Below are 22,178 nucleotides of genomic sequence, written 5' to 3'. Positions count from 1 at the left end.
CGGTCTGATCCAGCAGGGCTATTCCTGAGTTCTGATGTTCTTACCGTGGGGGATATGTCTTCTTTGACCCTCGAATATGTATGACAGGGCTGCAGCATGCCTGGGAACGAAGGCAATAGCCAAGGTGCAGGAAATAAGTTCATTATCACGCGCCTTTTTGTTCCTGATGGGTTTTGAGCGAAATTGTGCTTTGTCAGAGGTGACTGCAACCCATATGAGTTAATTTCCTCCAGTCATGTTAATCTCTGGAAGCAAACCCAATAAAGCAGCCTTCCTCAACCTGGGGCGCTCCAGATGTGTTGGACTACAACTCCCAGAATGCCCCAGCCTGGCTGGGGCATTCTGGGAGTTGTAGTCCAACACATCTGGAGCGCCCCAGGTTGAGGAAGGCTGCAATAAAGAGCCTTGCGGCTCCCTAAAACTTAACATTTGTTACGGCATCAGCTTTATCAGATGACGTGGGCTCAAATCCAAGGGAACGTAAGTGCTCAAGTCTCTTTGACCCAGTTCACACAACCAACGGAGGGAAAATAAACCACGCTGGCTTGTTTCCCCTCCTGCGCGTGCTGGTCGTGGGTCACCTAATTAGCATAATTATCCTTGCCAAGCACTGGTTGACGTAACGTCCGAGCCCGGGAAAGGGTGGGAGGCTGAAAACCATGGCTTGTTCCAGGGTTTCCGGGTGGTTTATGAGTCACCCCAGCTGCCTACCTTTGCTGGGTTCGGACCTCATGCCAACCTGTGCCTGGTGGGGGTGTAATTCTGCTAATTAGGCCAGTCACAACCAGCACTCACGAAAGGAAAATTAGTCACGTTTTCGTTCCAACCCTCGTTTAATTTTAATTACCTTGCTCAAAAGGAGGCACAGAAAGCTTTCACTAAAGTGTTGTTCATAAATGAACAGTGTTGTTGTGCTTCTCCTTTTCCTGGCTTGTATCTTTTTTGGGGCGGGCCCCGCTGCGTGCCCTCCACCTGTCCCTTGGCTTGCAGCTTGTGGTGGCTTCTGCTCTTGCATCGAATGCAGCATCTTACTAGGACTGCTGGGTTTTCAGTTACTGCATCGTTAGCTTGGGGTAGCCTATGCAAGTGTGGAATTTTCCTAAAGTGGACAGTTCAGTGCATCTAATGACCACTGTGTGCAGGTGACGTATGCACATACCTGTGATTGCAAGGGGGTGGGGTGCTTTATGAAGCAGCCCGCACCTCCTGTTGTAACCATTTGTGCCCCCTGATCTTCTGTGGCTCCTGTCTCCTTGTCCCTTGACACTCAGTTCCGCGGACTCTGAGCTGACGTCTCTCTGCCAGTCGGTCCTGGAGGATTTCAACCTCTGCCTCTTCTACTTGCCCTCTTCGTCCAACACGAGCTCCGCCAATGACGATGAAGAGGAGTGTGAGAACGGCTACTCTTTCCTGCCAGACCTCCTCATCTTCCGCATGGTCATCGTCTGCCTGATGAGCGTCCACAGCCTCAAGAGGGCAGGTAATTGGCGTGACCATGGAGTCCATTCTTCGGGGGAAAAGATAGCATGGCAGCTGCAGAATCATAGAATAGTATTATTATTTATTTATTGCATTTCTATACCGCCCAATAGCCAAAGTTCTCTGAGTTGGAAGGGGCCTCTAAGGCCATCGAGTCCAGCTCCTGGCTCAATGCAGGAATCCACCTTCAAGCATCCCTGGCAGAGATGGCTGTCCAGCTGCCTCTTGAAGGCCACTAGTGTGGGAGAGCCCACCACCTCCCTAGGTCATGGGTTCCATTGTCGTACTGCTCTAACAGTCAGGAAGTTTTTCCTGATGTTTTGTCGTACCGCTCTAACAGTCAGGTCGTTTTTCCTGATGTCCATCTGGAATCTGGCCTCCTGTAACTTGAGCCCACTATTCTGTGTCCTGCGGACTGGGATGACCGAGAAGAGATCCTGGCCCTCCTCTGGGGGACATTCTGCAGGTTCTCCTTCTGTTGCTTGTTAACTTCCCTGAGGGGCCTCCCTGCGTGGTTGTGGCCAATTGAACTGAGCTGGTACCTCTTGAGCTTCACTTCTCTCTGGAGTAGCAACGTGGAGAGGTTGATTCAGCCCTCAGACCGTTGTGCTCCCACTCCACAAACACAGGGGCTGATCCCTGGGTTTGCATGTTCAAAGGATACCTTGGAGATTGACGCAGGTTGAAACCTTGTCCAGCAGCCTCCTAACACATTTGGAGGCTCTTCGCTTCCCTCTTTCATTACAGAATAAATGCTATTTGTAACGAGCAGGGCTGAAATCTCTCGTGGATCAATGTGCTGCTCCTTATTTACGTATTTATTTATTAATAAATTTATATTCCACATTTTTTCCTCTTGCAAGGAGCTCAGGGCAGCTCACTTAGTCCTCCTCCTCCCCATATGATCCTCACAGCAACAACCCTGTGAGGTAGGTTAGGTTGAGAGTCCGTGACTGGCCCAAAGTCATCCAGTGGGCTTCGTGACTGAATGCGGATTCGAACCCGCGTCTCCTGAGTCCCAGCCCAACACCCTAACCATTACACCACGCTGGCTCTCCTAACCTCTAGTCTAGTATCTGAGGGCCTTTTCAGACAAACATGTCATGAGCCAGGCTGAAATCTCTGGTGGGTGTTCCATATATACATCAGTGCCTGAATATCTGGCATCTGCAAGCGGCCAGTGTGGTGTAGTGGCTAAGGTGTTTGACTGGGAGTTGGGAGATCATAGAATCATAAAACAGCAGAGTTGGAAGGGGCCTGCAAGGCCATCGAGTCCAACCCCCTGCTCAATGCAGGAATCCACCCTAAAGCATCCCTGACAGATGGCTGTCCAGCTGCCTCTTGAATGACTCTAATGTGGGAGAGCCCACAACCTCCCTAAGTAACTGATTCCATTGTCGTACTGCTCTAACAGTCAGGAAGTTTTTCCTGATGTCCAGCTGGAATCTGGCTTCCTGTAACTTGAGCCCATTATTGCACTCTGGGAGGGTCAAGAAGAGATCCTGGCCCTCCTTTGTGTGACAACCTGTTAAGTATTTGAAGAGTGCTATCATGTCTCCCCTCAATCTTCTCTTCTCCAGGCTAAACATGCCCAGTTCTTTCAGTCTCTCTTCATAGGGCTTTGTTTCCAGACCCCTGATCATCCTGGTTGCCCTCCTCTGAACATACTCCAGTTTCTCTGCGTCCTTCTTGAATTGTGGAGCCCAGAACTGGACGCAATACTCTAGATGAGGCCTAACCAGGGCCGAATAGAGAGGAACCAGTACCTCATGTGATTTGGAAGCTATACTTCTATTAATGCACCCCAAAATAGCATTTGCCTTTCTTGCAGCCATATCGCACTGTTGGCTCCTATTCAGCTTGTGATCTACAACAATTCCAAGTCCCCACTCGGCCATGGAAACCCACTGGGTGACTTTGGGCCAGTCACAGACTCTCAGTCCAACCCTACCTCACAGGGTTGTTGTTGTGAGGATAACATGGAGAGGAGGGAGGATTATGTATGCCTACTCAGAGGAAAAAAGGCAGGATATAAATTCAATAAATAAATAAATATCAAAATTCTTAGCTTAGTTGCAAACACGTTTTTAAAGGTCTCCTCTCCTCGTCGTTATGCAGAGGGTTAACTTCGATCACATAGCAAGGAATTTGTGTACTGCATTCCGTCGAGGCGAAGGCATGGAAGTAGTGGGTGCCTGAAGCTGGCTGTCAGCACATCCTTCTGGCTCAGTTGCTGGGTCTCTGTGGCCCCCTCCCTGGGCTCCGCTGTCGGCCTCCTTCTTCACGCTGTTTCCTCTTTCGCCTTGCAGGCTCCAAGCAGTACAGCGCGGCCATTGCGTTCACGCTGGCCCTCTTTTCGCACCTCATCAACCACGTCAACATTCGCCTGCAGGCGGAGCTGGAAGAAGGCGAGAACCCGGTTCCAGCCTTCCGGAATGACGGCACAGGTAAGGGCAGGGAGTCCTCCGTGAGGATTGAGAAATTCGCCTGTCTGCCAACTCCTGGGTCGCATTTCTGCCCTTGCGACAAGGCAGGGCAGCGTTGCATAGGGGAGAGTGCCTAGGGGAGAGGCCCACATTCTCAAGGTGCTTAGTTTTCCCAAACACGGCAGATTCTCGTTTAAAGGAACTTGCTCCTATTTTCAGAACAACATTTCTTAATCTTGTTTTGCGTGTGTGTAAGAGAGCCCAGCGTATCTGCACTACAGATTAAACTGGTATAATTGCTCTTCCCATGAGACGCTGGGAATTGTAAGTTCTGTAAGGCTTTAATGGAGAATTCCTAGCCCATGGCAAACTACAATTCCCAGGTTTCTTTGCAGGAAGCCAGGACAGTTAATTACCTGTGAAAGTTTCTTCTATATGTAGGTTTGATAAGCAATCTATCTCTGGCAAAGACTTATTGGGCCAGTTTGTACTTCACAGCAGCGAATCCCTGCAAACCTGGACACTTTGGGTTGTTAGTAGGTTAAACAAACCCAAGTTAATGTAAAATTGACTCTTGAGCCATTCGTAAAATTGACTCTTGGCCAAAATGGCCGTCAAATGCCTCTGCTCGCAGCATTATGCTTATTGAAGCTAGTGAGCGCAAGCGGTCTGATGAGGATGGTTTAGAGTTTACTAACCCCATCGATGTGGATTAGTAGTAAGGCTTCTGGCAGGTGCCTGTCACTTTGCTAGACCTCTTCGCGGAGACCTGGCCTTACAGCAGAGGTGGTGAAACGGGCGGCCCTCCAGGTGCCGTCGGACTGCAACTCCCACAACCCTGGAGCTGATGGGAGTTGCAATCCAGTAACCCCTGGAGGGCGACCTGTTCCCCACGACTGCCTTACAGGATCAAGGGTTCAGCCCCAACACGTCAGGAGGGGGGCAGGTTGGCTGGAAGTCATCAAGCCGGGCGCTGTAGCCAACACCCCGGTTGGGCCAGTTCTGCGTTTGGGCCCCGGCGCCTTTTGTGACCTGGGCCCCTTTGGCCTTTCCAAAGCGCGCCTCTCTTGGCTGTCCTTTGCAGAGGAGCCCGACGCCCGGGAACCGACGAACTCCGCGGAGAGGGAGCCGGAGGCGGCGCTGGCCAACCACCAGCCCGGCGAGGAGCAGCGGAAGGCCGAGAGCAAGAAGGGCCAGAAGTACTCGCGCCTCTCTTGCCTGCGTCGCCGCCGCCGCCACGCCCAGAAGGTGGACGAGAGCGACCTGAGCGAGGGCTTCGACTCGGACTCCGGCCCGGATTCCGCCAAAGGGAGCGAGGCCTCCGAGTCGGGCTCGGAGAAGAGCGACGAGGAGGCCGAGACGGCTTTTGACGTGGAGACGGACTCGGACATGAACAGCCAGGAGTCCCGCTCGGACCTGGAGGACATGGAAGACGAGCCGGACGCCGACGGGGGAGGACGAGCCAAGCGGCTGAAGAACGGCGCCAGGGAGGCGGTGGAAGGCGAGGGGGCCCGGCTAGTGGACTTGAAAAGCCCTGGCGTGGCCAAGACGGAGGCCCCGGAGCCCGTGGCCAACGGGCCCGGCTCATTGGGCCCCAGCGACGCCAGCATAGCCAGCAATCTCCAAGCCATGTCCACGCAGCTCTTCCAGACCAAGCGCTGCTTCCGGCTGGCCCCCACCTTCAGCAACGTCCTCCTGAAGCCGAACTGTGAACTGCCCACGCCGAAAGAGCCGGCCGGCGACAAGCCCTGCGTTAACGGGGACGTGGAGAAGTCCAGCACGGCTGAGCAAGGTGAGAGAGGGGGCGGGGGGTGGAATGTGCTGGGTTGGAAAGGCGGCCCCTTAACCGGCAGGGGGCAAAAGGCCACGGAAGAGGCGCTGAGAGTCCGTTTCCCCCAGGGCTTTGCTTATGGGGACTTGTGGACCAACTTTGGCCACTGTAACTCTCAGTTGCCAGCCCGGTGGGGGAGGGGTCCAGAGGAGACCTCCCTCCAAACTGCCCCCCTTTGCTTTCCCCCCCTGACAAACCTCACGGCTGACCTGCGAGGAACATGTGCATGGAATTTGATTATTCATGTGTGTGGGTTCCATTTACGCAAAATAGTAAAGAATTAATCACTAACTTACTAACAGCAGCTAGCTAAGAATTGGAAAGAACAAAAGGAATATAAAATAGAAGAATGGTATAAAGAAGTCTGGGATAGAGCTATTAATGACGGGGTGTATGAAAGTTAAGGAAGGAATATTAAAGCGGAACGATTTTGAGGAGATTTGGAAACCATTTGTTAAATTTGTATTAGGACAAGGGGAAGGGTGTAAACCGTCATAAGATGTGTTACAAATTTGGTGTGGAGAATAATGGTCCCAGGGGGTGAGTTGCACTTATTATTATATTTTTATTATTGTTATTATGATTATTATTGTTATTACTATTATTAGATTATTGTATTGAGTAAAAAAAGAAAAAGGGGGGAAAAAGAACGGACATTTGAGTATATGGGACTGGGTTCAGACAACACGATAACCAGCGGTGGCTTAAATGGCCGACAGTTGGTTATTTAACCCACCGTGGGTTTTCGTGTTATTTTTTAAACCAATGGTTGGTTATTTGGCTGAAATAACCAGTGCTGGGCGGAGTTTGTTGGCTGTTTGAACCACCGCTGGTTATCGCATTGTGTGGAGGGCAGCGTTGGTTATTTCCTCGGCCACCACTGGCTATTTTGCCAGTCACATTTAAACCTGTCAGTGTTTAGCAGGGTGGACTTTGTGGAGCACACGTGATCGGACCTAGACTTACAAATATGTACTTGCCTATTCCGTACAGAAACCCAAAGACAGCTGGGTCATGGTGTAGAATGTCCCCCCCCCTTCTAACAAATTGACCCCCAAAAAACTTTGGTTTGGGCTTCTGAGTCAGAATGCACCCAGGCCTCCATCCGGCATTCAGGCAACCGCTACATGGCCGCCCTTTACCCTTGGGCAGGAATTGGGGAGCCCAGAGGGGCGCGATGCCTGCACAGCTTGACTCCAAAGGGGTCACGTTCTATCGTAAAGCTTCTAAGTAGGTATGAACCGGGGATGGCGTCACTCCCTCCCAAATTCGGGTGGTGAACACTGGCCGGATTGTGGCCAGAACAGGGCCACTGAGAACCAAGACGGAGGTGTCGGCAGGGCCGCCTTCGCAGGAATGCCAAAATTCTTTAGCAGGGAGGGAAATCCCAAAGAGGCAGAAAAAAAAATTCCAAAGCAACTTGCTGAGGGACTGAGCGCACTCAGTGGCCCTGGAGTTCATAGAATCCTAGAATAGCAGAGTTGGAAGGGGCCTAAAAGGCCATCGAGTCCAACCCCCTGCTCAGTGCAGGAATCTCCCCCCCCTCCCCTACAGCATACTTGACAGATGCAGAGGCAGGCGACCTTGTGCCCTCCAGACAATTCCCACAGTTGCTGGCTGGGGCTCATGGGAGTTGTAGTCCCAGACCTCTGGAGGGAACCAGGCAATGGACGCTGGTGGTGTCGAGGTCAGTGGGGCAGTGAATCCATTCCAGGTTTCAGTCAGAACCAGTCAGAACTCTTAAAGGAGCTCTACAAGGTGTTCTGCGCCTTGGACCAAGATCATAGAACCATAGAATAGCAGAGTTGGAAGGGGCCTACAAGGCCATCGAGTCCAACCCCCTGCTCAGTGCAGTAATCCACCCTAAAGCATCCCTGACAGATGGTTGTCCAGCTGCCTCTTGAAGGCCTCTAGTGTGGGAGAGCCCACAACCTCCCTAGGTCACTGGTTCCATTGTCGTACTGCTCTAACAGTCAGAAAGTTACTGCTCTAACAGTCAACAATGTTACTGCTCTAACATTGTCGTACTGCTCTAACAGTCAACAAGATCCTTTCCTGTTCTGGCTGAAACCCGGAGCGGATTCACTGCCTCACTGACCTCGGAGCCAAGAGCCTCCACTGGTACCTGGTTGCCTGCCTCAGTTTATAAATATTCTGGAGGAAGTCATGGTTAGCTGGCAGGAACCATGAATGGGAGCATGCTGGCAAAGAGAACATCAGAAGAGCCCTGATGCTGGATCAGACCAAGGGTCCATCTAGCCCAGCACTCTGTTCGCACTGCAGCCAACCAGCCATCGGCCAGGGATGAACAAGCAGGACATGGTGCAACAGCACCCTCCCACCCATGTTCCCCAGCAACTGGTGCATATAAGCTTACTGCCTCTGATCCTGGAGAGAGCACACAACCATCAGGGCTAGTAGCCATGGATAGCCTCCTCCTCCAGGAATTTATCCACCACCCTTTTCAAGCCACCCAAATTGGTGGCCATCACCGCATCTTGTGGTAGTGAATTCCAGAGTTTAACTCTGCGCTGTGTGAAGAAGTCCTTCCTTTTATTTGCCCTGAATCTGAAAGAAGTGAGGATATACTTCAACCTTTCGTTTCAGGCCCCACTGGTTATATTTGAAACCCAGAGAGAGCCCCAACATTAAAATATTGTGGAGTATTTTCTCCTTCCCCACCGCCACTACTTTCTGGAAACCGTTGCCTTTTTCTTACCAATGGAAGTATAGGCAAACTATTTTGTTCTACAACGTGAGTGAAACCTGGGAGGAGAAAAAAGTAAATCAGCAGGACAGATTGATGTCTGTCCTTTAGAGAGAAACTGTCTATTTCCTTCTGCTCCTGCTGTTTTGTGCCCTTGTTCATTCATCCAAGTTTCTCGATGTTTAACGAGCCATTTCTCTTGTCGAAGACGACGTTTCTGAGTCGGAAGAGAGCATCTCCAGCAGCAAATCCTGCCGGAACGAGCGTTCTCTGCAGGAGAAGCTAGAAATCATAACCAATGAGGGTTTGCTGCCGACCGTCAAGGTGTTTTTAGACTGGCTGAGAACAAACACAGACCTCATCATTATGTGTGCGCAGGTAAGCGTGCGTTTGTGCGGTGGCTGGACCTGGACCGGCTCACGGGAAACGCCAAATCAGAACATGGGCGGTCTCTGAGCTTGGGCACACAAGCCACGGCTTCCAATCTGGTTCGTCGGATTTTGTTTAAGACCGCAGGTGTGTCGTTAACAGCGAACTGTGGTTTCCGCAAAAGCGGAGGCAACATCCAAACGAAACGGGCAGAGGGAATGAGGGATTGGGCGGCCGTGTATTGACATGGCAGAGACTTGGCGGGCGTGTGTGTCGAAAAGTGGAATTTTGTGTCGCGACGGCTTCAAGGACTGCTTAAGTGAAATGGCTCGTTTTGCCTTCTTTAATTAGTTCCGGACTTTCTGAGCTTTCACAGGATTGTGGAAGTGGTGGTGGGGAGAGCAGTGATGGTGTGGGAAGGGTTAGATCCGTGGACCGGAGTAAGACCAGCAGTAGGCAGAGAGCGTGCAGCAAAACCTGACAAGCCATACAGGCCTCAAGTGTAGCTGGATTTCTGCAAACCCTCCCCGTATGGAATCTCTCTGCCGACATCACGGCTAGAAATCCTGTATTTACAAAGCTGTGATTCTCAGGCATCCATGCTAATTTTCATCCCTGGTAGTTTCTGCATTTGCACACCACCCTTCCTCTCAGGGTGTACAAATAACTAAAGCCCAAACCAATATGAGAGGGAGGCAGGCCCATGTCTTTCAACGCACACCGGCCCCCAATCCATGTCCAAACGCTGGGAGCTCAGCAAGGGGGTGAAGGTGCATTCTCTCCCAAGTCGTTTTCCTCTAAAGGTGACCTCCCTGAGGGAGACCGGAGTGCAAAGGAGAAAGAGTTGGGGAGAGACGGTGACTGGGTTCAGACAACACGATAACCAGTGGTGGTTTAAATAGTCAGTGGGTGGTTATTTAACCCACCATGGTTTATTGTGGTGTGTGGAGGGACTTTTTAAACTAATGGCTGGTTATTTGGTCCAATTAACCAACGCTGTGCAAAGTTGGCTGTTTGAACCACCGCTAGATATCGTGTTGTGTAGAGGGCATCGTTGGTTATTTCTTCAGCCACAGAGTCGCAAGGCAAGAGCAGTCAAAGCAGACAGCAGCATAGATTTTAGTCAGCAATGGCTGATGGGATACTAGCAGAGAGGAGAGAGGGCAGGGGATGAGTGAGTGAACTCTCAGCGTGGACTGACGGTCAGCTCAACGCTGATCCTAATCCACACCGTGGTTGATTATTATCGTGTCGTGCGGGGAGTACCCCCGTAGATGAACAACTGTCGAGTTGATTCTTACTCCACTGTTGACTGCCGTGTTGTCTGAATGCAGCCAGTGTGTCTGCGTGTTCTGGGGTGCAATAGTACCTGCTTCTTGTCTCTCCGCTGCTCCCCTCTCTAGGGGCCAACGCCATGTTTGCTCTGTGGATTGGTGATTCCCGAGTCCGGGAATTGGGTAACCGACCTGTTCTGGGTGAGTTTGTGCTTCCTATGAAGGAGCAGGTACGTAGCTTGGGAGTACTCCTAGACCCATCATTGTCACTGGAGGCCCAGGTGGACTCTGTGGCACGGAGTACTTGGGGTCAGCTTCGGCTGATCCGCCAGCTACAGCCTTTCCTGGACAGGGACAACCTAGCCACAGTAGTGCATGCAGTGGTAACGTCTTGATTAGACTACTGCAATGTACTCTACTTGGGGCTGCCCTTGAAGACGACGCGGAAGTTGCAGCTAGTGCAAAATTACAGAGACCACATAACACTGGTCTTAAAAGAACTGCACTGGCTGCCTATACGCTTCCGGTCGGAATTCAAGATGTTGGTAATGACATTTAAAGCCCTAAACGGCTTGGGACCTCGATACTTGAGAGAGCGCCTCTCCTTATATATGCCTGCCTGAGACCTCAGATCTGTTGGAGGAGCCCTTCTCCACATCCCAGCAATGCAACATATAAGTTATGATGGGACAAGGGAGAGGGCCTTCTCTGCTGTGGCACCCTGACTGTGGAACGCCCTCCCCTTGGAGGCCCGATTGGCACCAACATTGACTGCATTTCAACGCCAAGTAAAAACACGGCTTTTTAACAAAGCCGCACATTGTTTTAACTCTTTTAACTGCTTTTATTGCTTTTAAATTATATATTGTTTTAACTTGGATCATGGTTTAATCTGTTTTTAACTGTGTATATTTATTGCTTTATACTGTATGTTTTTATCTGTCCGCCGCCCTGAGATCTTAGTGATATAGGGCGGGATACAAATGTTTTAAATAAATAAATAAATGTTTGAAGTCGTGCAGTTTGGAGCCGAGGTTATCCTACTATATCCTCACAGTAGCGACTGGCCCAACGCGCCGCGGGGAACTTCAGGGCTGAGCAGCTTTGAGCCTCGTTCTCTGCGCTCCCTGCTCAGCTTCCTTCTGCTTGTGTTTTTCCTCCTCAGAGTTCTCAGAGTTTATGGAACCGACTTTCTGTCCTTCTGAACCTGCTTCCGTCAGCTGGAGACCTGCAGGACTCTGGTAACTTTTCGAGGCTTTCCCCTTCCTTATCGCTTGTCTCCCCTCCGAACTGACACTCCCTGTACGGTCCAGGTGCCACTCTTGAGTTCAATTTGGGCCTCCTTTCCCCCTTTTTAGTTCTACCGCAGTTGTTCAGGCAGGGGACAGAGACGGGGTCCGGAGTCCCATGTGGTTGTTTCCGTCGGCCACGTGATGGCTTTGTGGATAAGGACCGTTCTGCACATCCACGGCCGCTCCCTCCCTCCCTCTGACGTCTGTTGCGCCGGTCTGCTGCCACTGCTGTGTCCATGCTTAGCGCCACCAGTGTGTTATGGAAGGCCATTGGCTCAGTGGGAGAGAGTTGCATGCAGGATGGGCCAGGTTTTGTTGATAGCATCAGCAGGTAGGATTGGGGGGGGGGAACCCTCCCCTCTGAAACTATAGAATCATAGATTCGTAGAATAGTAGAGTTGGAAGGGGCCTCTGAGGCCATCGAGTCCAACCCCCTGCTCAATGCAGGAATCCACCCTAAAGCATCCCTCACAGATGGTTGTCCAGCTGCCTCTTGAAGGCCTCTAGTGTGGGACAGCCCACCACCTCCCTAGATAACCGATTCTATTGTCGTACTGCTCTAACAGTCAGGAAGTTTTTCCTGATGTCTAGCCGGAATCTGGCTTCTTGTAACTTAGAATCATAGAATAGTAGAGTTGGAAGGGGCCTACAAGGCCATCGAGTCCAACCCCCTGCTCAATGCAGGAATCCACCCTGAAGCATCCCTGACAGGTGGTTGTCCAGCTGCCTCTTGAAGGCCTCTGGTGTGGGAGAGCCCACCACCTCCCTAGGTCACTGGTTCCATTGTCGTACCGCTCTAACAGTCTATAGAGCCCGGAGACACTGGGAATTGGATCTGGGACCTTACCACAGTTCTAGGGCTTGCAGGCCGGTCCTGGCATCGGGGAAGGGGCACAAGTGTCCCAGCCTAGAGCATCCTGCATGGAAGAGAGAACCAAAGGGATGTGACAGAGGGGAGCATAAGCCCACAGGTCAAGCATGCCCCCACGAGACTAGCATGGCGTGTGGCTTCCTGGTGTTCCTTGCACCTCCGTAACCCCCCCCCCCTTCAGCATTTCTTCCGCTTCCTTCCTTCCCCGCTGCGGCTCCTGCAGGGTTGTTCCTCTGCAACGAGGTGAGAAGCATGCTGCCCGGGTGCGAGCTGCCAGACCTGAGCGCCTGCTTGCTTCTCCCGGAAGACGTGGCCCTCCGCAACCTTCCCCCGTTGAAGAACGCACACAAGAAGTTCAACTTTGAGCAGGACAGGCCTGCCCTCACGGAAGTGGAGGAGGTGAGAGGCGGTGTGTGTGTGTCTGTTTCTCTAAAAGCCACGGAGGTGGGAGGAGAGGAGGAGCCATTATCCCACCATGCAAAGTACAGTCACCCAGGATGCTCTATGTAGAGATGGAGCATCGCCCTAGGAGGGAAGGTGACACCAGCTGGGATGGTTCAGCTTGGAGAAAAGGAGGCTCAGGGGAGACAGGAGAGACGTGGACAAAATGATGCCTGGTGTGGAGAAGGTGGACAAGGAGACATTTTCCTCCCTCTTTCAAAATACTAGAACCCAAAGGGGTCATTCCCACGAATCCCATCCCATTATAAGAAAAGGAATTGAAAATAAAACAGCCAGTATCATACACTGCCTTTATACAAATCTGTGGTGCGACCACACTTAGAGTACTGTGTACAGTTCTGGTCACCACATCTAAAAAAGGATATTATAGAGCTGGAAAAAGGGCAGAAAGGGAAACTCAAATGATCCAGGGGCTGGAGCATCTCCCCTACGAGGGAAGGTTACATCAACTGGGATGGTTTAGCTTGGAGAAGAGGAGGCAGACGGGAGACCTGATAGAGGTGTACAATTATGCCTAGTGTGGAGAAAGTTGGAAGGGGAGATATTTTTCTCCCTCTGTCAAAATACTAGAACCCAAAGGGGTCATCCCATGAAACTGATTGATGTGAGATCCAGGACAGATAAAAGGAAGGACAATTCTTCACACAGCGCAGAGTTAAACTATGGAACTCTCTACCACAAGATGTAGCGATGGGCACCAATCTGGATGGCTTCAAAAGGGAGTTGGATAAATTCCTGGAGGTGAAGGCTATCAATGGCTACTAGCCCTGATGGTTGTGTGCTATCTCCAGTATTGGAGGCAGTAAGCCTGTGTGCACCAGTTGCTGGGGAACATGGGTGGGAGGGTGCTGTTGCACCATGTCCTGCTTGTTCATCCCTGGCCGATGGCTGTTTGGCCCCTGTGCGAACAGAGTGCTGGACTAGATGGACCCTTATGTTCTTATGAAGCTGATTGGTGGGAGATTTAGGGCCGATAAAAGGAAGGACTTTTTCACACAGCGCAGAGTTAACACCACAGAATCCGGTAGCCCACAGTGTAGTGATGGCCACCATCTTGGATGGCTTCAAAAAGGGTTTAGATGAATGCATGGAGGAGAAGGAAGTCCATAGCTGCTAGCCCTGATGGCTCTGTGCTGCCCCTCCAGTATCAGAGATACACCAGTTGCTGGGGAACATGGGTGGGAGGGCGCTGTTGCACCATGTCCTGCTTGTGGGTCCCTGGTCAGCAGCTAATTGGCCTCTGTGTGAACAGAGCGCTGGACGAGACGGACCCTCGGTCTGGTCCAGACTCAGGGCTCTTCTGATGCCCTTATATCATTTGTACTTACAATTGGGGGTGCTCCTGGATCCGTCGCTCCAAATGACAGCCCAGATGGATGCATCGGCCAGGAGTGCCTACTATTAGCTTCGGCTGATACACCAGCTGCGCCCTTTCTTAGAGTCGGAAGACCTAAAGACAGTAGTGCATGCGCTGGTAACCTCAAGGCTTGACTTCTGCAATGCGCTCTACACAGGGCTGCCTTTGTGCCTAGTTTAGAAACTTCAACTAGTTCAAAATATGACAGCCAGGTTGGTCTAGGGGTGAGCATATTACCCCAACATTAAAATCACTCCACTGGCTGCCCATTAGTTTCTGGGCAAAGTACAAAGTGTTGGTCATTACCTTTAAAGCTCTAAATGGTTTGGGTCCAGGTTACCTGCGGGATCGCCTTCTCCCATACAGTCCGCCCTGCACACTCAGGTCCTCTGGGGTGAACTTACTTCAGTCAGCTAAAACTAGGCTAACATCAGTTTTCCAGAGGACCTTTTCTTCTGTCGCCCCCAGATTGTGGAATGGCCTACCGGAGGAGATTCGTAAAATTCACTCTCTGTGTGATTTTAAGGCAGCTTTAAAGACTAGCCTTTTCCGGCAGGCCTATCCAGATCAATGTTAAATCATGATTTTTTAAGATGTGTTGATTCCTGTTCTAATGTTGTTCCCTGCCTCAATCCAAAGGGAGAGGCGGGTAAGAAATAAATTATTATTATTATTATTATTATTATTATTATTATTATTATTATTATATTATTATTATTTGGAATGCGGCGGAGTGCTCTTGCCCAGGGTGTAAAGTGCTTCACCAACAACACCCTCGAGCCATCCGTAAATGGCATCTCTAGGGGGAATTGGGGGGATGCAGCTGTTCGTGGCTCCGTGTCCTTGAATAAACGCCCCCTCGGCCTCTTGGCCCCTCGTGAAGAAAGGGCGCTTGCATGCAGCCGACTGCATTCTTCTGTCCAGGGAGCGCCGCCTCGGCTCAGGCCTCCCCTTGCCCTGTTTCCATCCTGCCCCGAACCCAGCTCCTGCCGTAGCGGCATCAGCTCTTGCTCGGCTTGGCGTGGGCTCAGCCGGTCCGCCTCCCCGTCTCACGGCCTCCCCTTTGCCCCTCGCAGTCTGTGGTCCGCATCTGCTGCGTCCGGAGTTTCGGCCACTTCATCACCCGCCTGCAAGGCAGCATCTTGCAGTTCAATTCCGAGGTCGGGATCTTCATCAGCATCGCTCAGTCGGAGCAGGACGGCCTCCTCCAGCAGGCCCAGGCCCAGTTCCGCATGGTGAGCTTCCGTGTGTGGGGGGACGGGACAAGAACGGGGGGGCCCTCCGGCGAAGAGCCTGGCTTGATGGAACCGTGGGCAAAACGGCTTCATCCTGTTTCTCCCCTTCCCTCTTTTGTGTGGTACCTCTTTCCTCGGACCCCACCTTCCCCGCATAATTGCATCACGGAATTGGGCGCGTCACCGACATCCTGAGGACCTGGACGTGAGCGCATTGGATCCGCCGTGTTAACAATTCCCAAATACAGGAGGGCGTTCTCACTAGCCAGACTTGACGTCCTTCCCTCTAAACTTTTAGACGGCAGATACAAAAATAAATAAATATCCCACTGAGCAACAGACGCTGTCCCTGCAAAAATGCCGAAGTGGAAACCGTATCACAGGTGTTACTGTTCTGTGGATTTTATCAAGGGGCTAGGAAGGATCCCCTGAACCCCATTTTACAATCTTTTCCTGGTCACCCAACAGAATTCCTAATGACCCTATTACTTTGGAGCTCAGACAAGTCAGTCACCGAGCAAGAGGCCAAGTTTTTGAATGTGGCCATTTCTATTAGATCCTTATTTATTTATTTATTTATTTATTTCACTTCTATACCGCCCTCATAGCCAGGGCTCTCTGGGCGGTTTACAGAAATTCTAAAAAATTAAGATAAAAACGAGTATACAAAATTTAAAATTCTAAAACGCAGAACATACACACATAAAGCATTAAAAGCCGTTAAAAACTAAACATGTGGGTGATTAAGATGTGCCGCCATATGCCTGGGCAAAGAGGAAAGTCTTAACCTGGTGCTGGAAAGATAGCAGCGTTGACGCCAGGCGAGCCTCGTCAGGGAGATCGTTCCATAGTCTGGGGGCCACCACCGAAAAGGCCCTGTCTCCGAGCCTCTCAGAGTAGGCACCCGGAGGAGGACCTTAGATGTTGAACGTAGTGACCGGGTATATTCATGTCGGGAGAGGCGTCCTTGTCCTTTTAATAGTTAAATGTACGCTCAGTCCTTTCGTATGTAACTTTTGCTGGAATGGTTTGTTGACTGCAATAAAATTGTTGATCCGCCATGTGCCCTTTCCTCCTAGGCTGCTGAGGAGGCTCGCCGGAACAGGCTGATGAGAGACATGGCCCAGCTCCGGCTGCAGGTATGACGGCGGGCTGTCGGGTGGGGAGGGCGGAGCCAGGATGAGGAAGGCGGAGTTTGTGGAGGCCTTGAGAGGGAGGTGTAGGAGTACTGTGCGTCGCTTGCAAACGCGTGCTTTAAAGCGCTTGGCTGCCCCGGGGCCGTGCTAGCCAACACAGGGCCGTTCCATCCTGCGTGAGAATCTCATGGCCATCTCATAAAAGCTGGTATGCCGATGTAGGGGGGGGGAAAACGCACCAATACGTGTAGATGCTAAAAAGAGAAATCAACTCTGGTGCTTGATAAAATCCAAAAATGCTCTGCTCAACGTTTTGGACGTGTCGTCCTTCGTCAGGAGCTATAATAAAATATACAATTCTTTTAAGAAATAACAAAACAGGAACAACACCCATTCATTAATGAAACATTTCATGTAGAAACCTCTCTACATTTTTGGATTTTAAGAATAAAATAGTTTTTAATACGTTTATCAAGCACCAGAGTTGATTTCTCTTTTTAGCGTCTACAGCTCATAAGAGGCCAGGCTTCAGTAGCCGGACGTGTCCTGTATGACGTATGTTGCCCCAATGGGGAATATTCCTTCCTCGGAATTGGAATTCATAGAATCATAGAATAGCAGAGTTGGAAGGGGCCTACAAGGCCATCGAGTCCAACCCCCTGCTCAGTGCAGGAATCCACCCTAAAGCATCCCTGACAGACGGTTGTCCAGCTGCCTCTTGAAAGCCTCCAGTGTGGGAGAGCCCACCACCTCCTTAGGTAACTGATTCCATTGTACTGCTCTAACAGTCAGGACGTTTTTCCTGATGTCCATTGCTGGAGCCAGTCCTGTGAAGGCGTATGATACCGAGTCTTCTGGGCCCACTCCGGGCAGTACCTTTCAGACTCTCAGGCAGGGGTCTTTCCCTGCTTTTCTACTTGGGCATGCTGGGGTTCGCACCTGAACTCTTCTGCCTGACTTAAAGCCCTATGAAGAGAGACTGAAAGAACTGGGCATGTTTAGCCTGGATAAGAGAAGACTGAGGGGAGACATGAGAGCACTCTTCAAATACTTGAAAAGTTGTCACACAGAGGAGGGCCAGGATCTCTTCTCGGTCCTCCCAGAGTGCAGGACACGGAATCATGGGCTCAAGTGACAGGAAGCCAGTTTCTGGCTGGACATCAGGAAAAACGTCCTGCTGGTTAGAGCAGCATGACAAAACATCAGGAAAAACGTCCTGACTGTTAGGGCAGCACAGCTATAGAACCCATGACCTAGGAAGGTGGTGGGCTCTTCCACAGTAGAGGCCTTCAAGAGGCAGCTGGACAGTCAGGGTTGCTTGAAGGTGGATTCCTGCATTGAGCAGGGGGTTGGACTTGATGGCCTTTTAGGCCCCTTCTAACTCTACTATTCTATGATTCTATGAACAGTACGTGCTGCTCACTGTGCAGTGGATTCTGCTGGAAGAACTGATTGCCCGAGTCCGCGGAGGGTGGTTTCCTACGTCTGGGCACGAAATATCTTCCTCCCCTTGCTGCTGACAGCGCCTTTGCTTATAGGCTTCAAAACTCGGAGCTGCAGGCAGCCCAATTCCCTGAACGTGGGGCCCTCGCTCAGCGCTTCTTCCCTTCTTTTCTTCTTCCCCCCCAGCTGGAGGTGTCGCAGTTGGAAGGGAGCCTCCAGCAGCCCAAAGCGCAGTGCGTGATGTCCCCTTACCTGGTCCCTGACACCCAGGCCCTCTGCCAACACCTCTGCACCATCAGGCAGCTGGCTGCCAGCGGGAGGTTCATCGTCATCATTCCGCGGACAGGTAAGCGGCGTCCAAAGCGGAGCGGCTCGTCTAGTTGGCGCCGGGGAAGAGCTCCCGCTTCCTTCGCCCCGTTCCCCCCCCCTCTGCTGAGCCTCGTTGCGTGGCAGGGCAAGGGATGGACGTGGCCCCCGGAGGCAGCGGCCGCTGTGTAATGCCCTTGTTTTTGTTCCTTGGTCAGTAATTGACGGCTTGGACTTCCTGAAGAAAGAGAACGCGGGAGCCCGTGACAGCATCCGATACTTGGAGGCGGAATTTAAAAAGGGAAACAGGTAGGTTGGGGGTTCCCTCCTTATTATTATTATTGTTTATTTATATAGCGCCATCAATGTACATGGTGCTGTACAGAGTAAAACAGTAAATAGCAAGACCCTGCCGCATAGGCTTACATTCTAATAAAACCATGATACAACAATAAGGAGGGGAAGAGAAAGCAAACAGGCACAGGGTAGGGTAAACAGGCACAGGGTAGGGTAAACAGGCACAGGATAGGGTAAAACTAACAGTATAAAGTCCAAACAGCATCAGGCTTTAAAAGCTTTAGGAAAAAGAAAAGTTTTTAGCTGAGCTTTAAAAGCTGCGATTGAACTTGTGGATCTCAGATGTTCTGGAAGAGCGTTCCAGGCGTAAGGGGCAGCTGAAGAAAATGGACGAAGCCGAGCAAGGGAAGTAGAGGCCCTTGGGCAGGCGAAAAACATGGCGTCAGAGGAGCGGAGAGCACGAGTGGGGCAATAGTGTGAGATGAGAGAGGAGAGATAGGAAGGAGCTAGACCGTGAAAAGCTTTGAAGGTCAACAGGAGAAGTTTATATTGGATTCTGGAGTGAATTGGAAGCCAATGAAGAGATTTCAGAAGTGGAGTGACATGGTCAGAGCGGCGGGCCAAGAAGATGATCTTAGCGGCAGAGTGGTGGACAGAAACCAACGGACTGATGTGAGAAGAAGGAAGGCCAGAGAGAAGAAGGTTGCAGTAGTCCAACCGAGAAATAACCTGCTGCTGACAGCGTTCCTGGCGGAAAAGGGCATTGGAACGGAAGAATAAAAGACAGTGGCTCAGTTCAGACAACGCCATGTGAAAACTCCACTCAGCGGTGGAGTCCATAGGGGACGCTCCCCACGGAACGTGTTCTGACTCCACCGTTGTGTGACTGGGGGCTAGTAAAATCCCTCGTGACGTTTGATTGACAGTTCCTCCGTCCTCTCTCCTCCCCCGGTCCTCCCGGTGGTATCCCATCAGCCACTGCTGCAAAAAAAAAAACCCAATCCCGGCGGCTCTCCTAGAGCGGCACGTGCTCCTTTCACCGCTCTTGCCAGAGAACTCTGTAGCCAGTGGGAAAAGTCCACTCAACGCAACAGAAAAGTCCACGGAGACCTCCGCACAACACGCAACACTCTTCTCTGCACAGCGTGGATATTCTGCATGGAGCGATTTTCAAAAATACTGCACCGTTGCGTGGAGTTTGCCTGCCAGACCCCACATTTCTCAACGGTGGAGTTCTAAAACCACCGTTGAAAAACGTGTTGTCTGAAGTGAGCCGGTGTTTGAGAGGCCATGCTGGGTCGTGTTTCAATTCTATGTCGCATCCACCCCCACCTCCTAAAAAAATAAATGGGTGCAAGGGAGCCCCAAGGCACTGTTCGTCCATGAAGGGCAGCGTGCCTTCCTGACCGATTTGGCGTTGAATTTCAGACTGAAACACACACACACGCACCCCTTGCCCAAAGGTACAGGTTGAACCTGGTATTTGAACCAGAAGCGTAGAATCATGGCCCGAATGTGTGTACCAAATTTCATTTGATATCTCAATTTGGTTAAACAGGGTTTTCGAACAGGGTGGTCAGGTTAGGTCCCTAAAGCTTCATTTTGCCTGTGCAACAAAACGTTGAGTGACAAATACTGAACGTTGTAAAGCGTTTATATTTATACTGATGTTAGGAAAGAGATAACAGCCAAAAGACCTTTAAGATGTATATAAGTTGTTACTATTTTTTATTATTATTTATTACATTTCTATACCGCCCCATAGCCAAAGCTCTCTGGGCAGTTTACAAAAGATTAAAACATTAAAAATTGGTATATAAAATTTTAAACCATAAAAATGTAAAACAGGCAGCATGCGCAAAGATAACGCACGTTTAAAAACAACTTTGAACTGTCAGACAAACCTAGAAATAGATCTGGGATCAATTTAAACCTCAACATATGCGGCTGAACGCCTGGGAAAAGAGGAAAGTTTGGCCTAGGGCCGAAAATTATTACTGTTATTTATTACATTTATATACCGCCCCATAGCCGAAGCTGTCTGGGTGGATTACAAAAGTTAAAAACAGTGAACGTTAAAAAAGTATACAAAATTTAAAACCATCAAAAACATGAAAACAACAGTATAAAAATGGTATCCATTTAAAAACAACTGTTCTGGGGTCTGTTAAAAAACAAACGAACTAACTTAGCAATGTTGGTGTCAAGCGAGCCTCGTTGGGGAGATCATTCCAAAATTGGGGGGCCACCACCGAAAAGCCCCTCTCCCTTGTTGCCATCCTCCGAGCTTCCCTCGGCGTTGGCACCCGGAGGAGTTGGGATGAGAATGTCTGTCTATCCATGTGTCGGCGCCACATCTAGATACCTTAAACTTGCCATGTCCTATTAAGGGGACCCTCGGGGTGTCCAGCTTGGGGTTATTGTGTTTTTAAAATGCATTGATTAATTTTAATTAATTTAAATGTGTGGTTTAAGCCTAGAGTTTCATCTTCAGCCACTAGATTTCACGGCCTTGGCACTATGATGTTGATGGATGGACAGAGTTGGCTGCCTGCTTCCTGTTTCTCTTTAGGGTACACTTAAAGAGCAGAGGCCAAGGGGAGTCCTCAGGGGAGAGGATTCCACCAGTGTGGAGCTTAAATTGATTTAAAGCAGGCTTTGATATGAGGCTCTTGGAAGAATTGGTTTCGGATTCCCCACTCAGCCTTCTTCCTAAATAATAATAATAATAATAATAATAATAATAATAATAATAATAATAATTTATTTCTTACCCACCTCTCCCTCTGGATCGAGGCGGGGTACAACACAAATCAAAACACCATAAAATACTGAAAACTAATTCAAACGTTTAAAACCAGTGGCATCATTAAAAGCAGCACACCATTAAAAAAGGCATCTTAAAATTCACCTGGGGAGGCCTGCCGGAAGAGATCAGTCTTTATGGCTTTCTTAAAATCCTGGAAGGCTGTTAAGTTGACGAATCTCTCCCGGCAAGCCATTCCACAAACTGGGAGAATGCATTTATATCCCGCCTTTTATTATTGTTATTGCATTTATATCCCACCTTTTTTCCTCCAAGGAACCCAAGGCGGCGTACATAATCCTCCTCCTCTCCATTTTATCCTCACAACAACAACCCTGTGAGGTAGGCTGGGCTGAGAGTCTGTGACTGGCCCAAAAGTCACCCAGTGGGCTTCCGTGGCTGAGTGGGGACTAGAACTCAGATCACCCAACTCCCAGTCCGACACTTTAGCCACGACGCCACGCTTTAGGCTCTGGGCAAATCTTCCTTTAGCTTCTCTCTTAAAACGGATGAACGATATAAATATATATATATATATATTGCAAAGTGGTTTTGCAAATTCAGCCACGTTGCAGAAGTGGCGTATTAGCTATTAACCCCTGTTCAAAGTTTTGTTGTTTATATACGAAACCCTACGAGCCCTAAGCAATTCCAAACCAGGATACCTAGCTGACCATTTCCCCATATATATACCCAGTTGACCCTTGAGATCTTCTGAGATTTAGTGGTCATTCCGTGACCAACGAAATGTCGCCAGGTAATGGCACGAAAGCCGGCCTCCTCGATGGTGACACTCATCCTTTCGAACGCTCTCCCGCATGTGGGTTGAGAGGCAGAAACAGCAGCAAGATTTAAATGCCCCTTGAAACGTTTTCCATGATGCGGGT

At 50.3% G+C, this 22,178-nt stretch overlaps 1 protein-coding gene across 2 annotated transcripts in view; it reads left to right on the top strand.

Annotated features, from left to right (window-relative positions):
• SMG5 (SMG5 nonsense mediated mRNA decay factor) overlaps positions 1 to 22,178 on the top strand; it is a 56,934-nt gene that overhangs the window by 30,301 nt on the left and 4,455 nt on the right. For both annotated transcript variants that reach the window (XM_063146103.1, XM_063146104.1), the window contains exons 10-19: positions 1,272 to 1,480; positions 3,789 to 3,926; positions 4,990 to 5,697; positions 8,652 to 8,821; positions 11,252 to 11,327; positions 12,473 to 12,648; positions 15,145 to 15,303; positions 16,383 to 16,442; positions 18,069 to 18,228; positions 18,407 to 18,497. In XM_063146103.1, the coding sequence (XP_063002173.1) occupies positions 1,272 to 1,480; positions 3,789 to 3,926; positions 4,990 to 5,697; positions 8,652 to 8,821; positions 11,252 to 11,327; positions 12,473 to 12,648; positions 15,145 to 15,303; positions 16,383 to 16,442; positions 18,069 to 18,228; positions 18,407 to 18,497 (1,947 nt within the window). The remainder of the gene's footprint in view (positions 1 to 1,271; positions 1,481 to 3,788; positions 3,927 to 4,989; positions 5,698 to 8,651; positions 8,822 to 11,251; positions 11,328 to 12,472; positions 12,649 to 15,144; positions 15,304 to 16,382; positions 16,443 to 18,068; positions 18,229 to 18,406; positions 18,498 to 22,178) is intronic.

This window comes from Elgaria multicarinata, chromosome 21, assembly GCF_023053635.1.
Source record: "Elgaria multicarinata webbii isolate HBS135686 ecotype San Diego chromosome 21, rElgMul1.1.pri, whole genome shotgun sequence".
NCBI classification, from domain to species: Eukaryota; Metazoa; Chordata; class Lepidosauria; order Squamata; family Anguidae; genus Elgaria; species Elgaria multicarinata.
The sequence above is the reverse complement of the archived record's forward strand: the minus strand, read 5'-3'. Positions and strand labels throughout refer to the sequence as shown.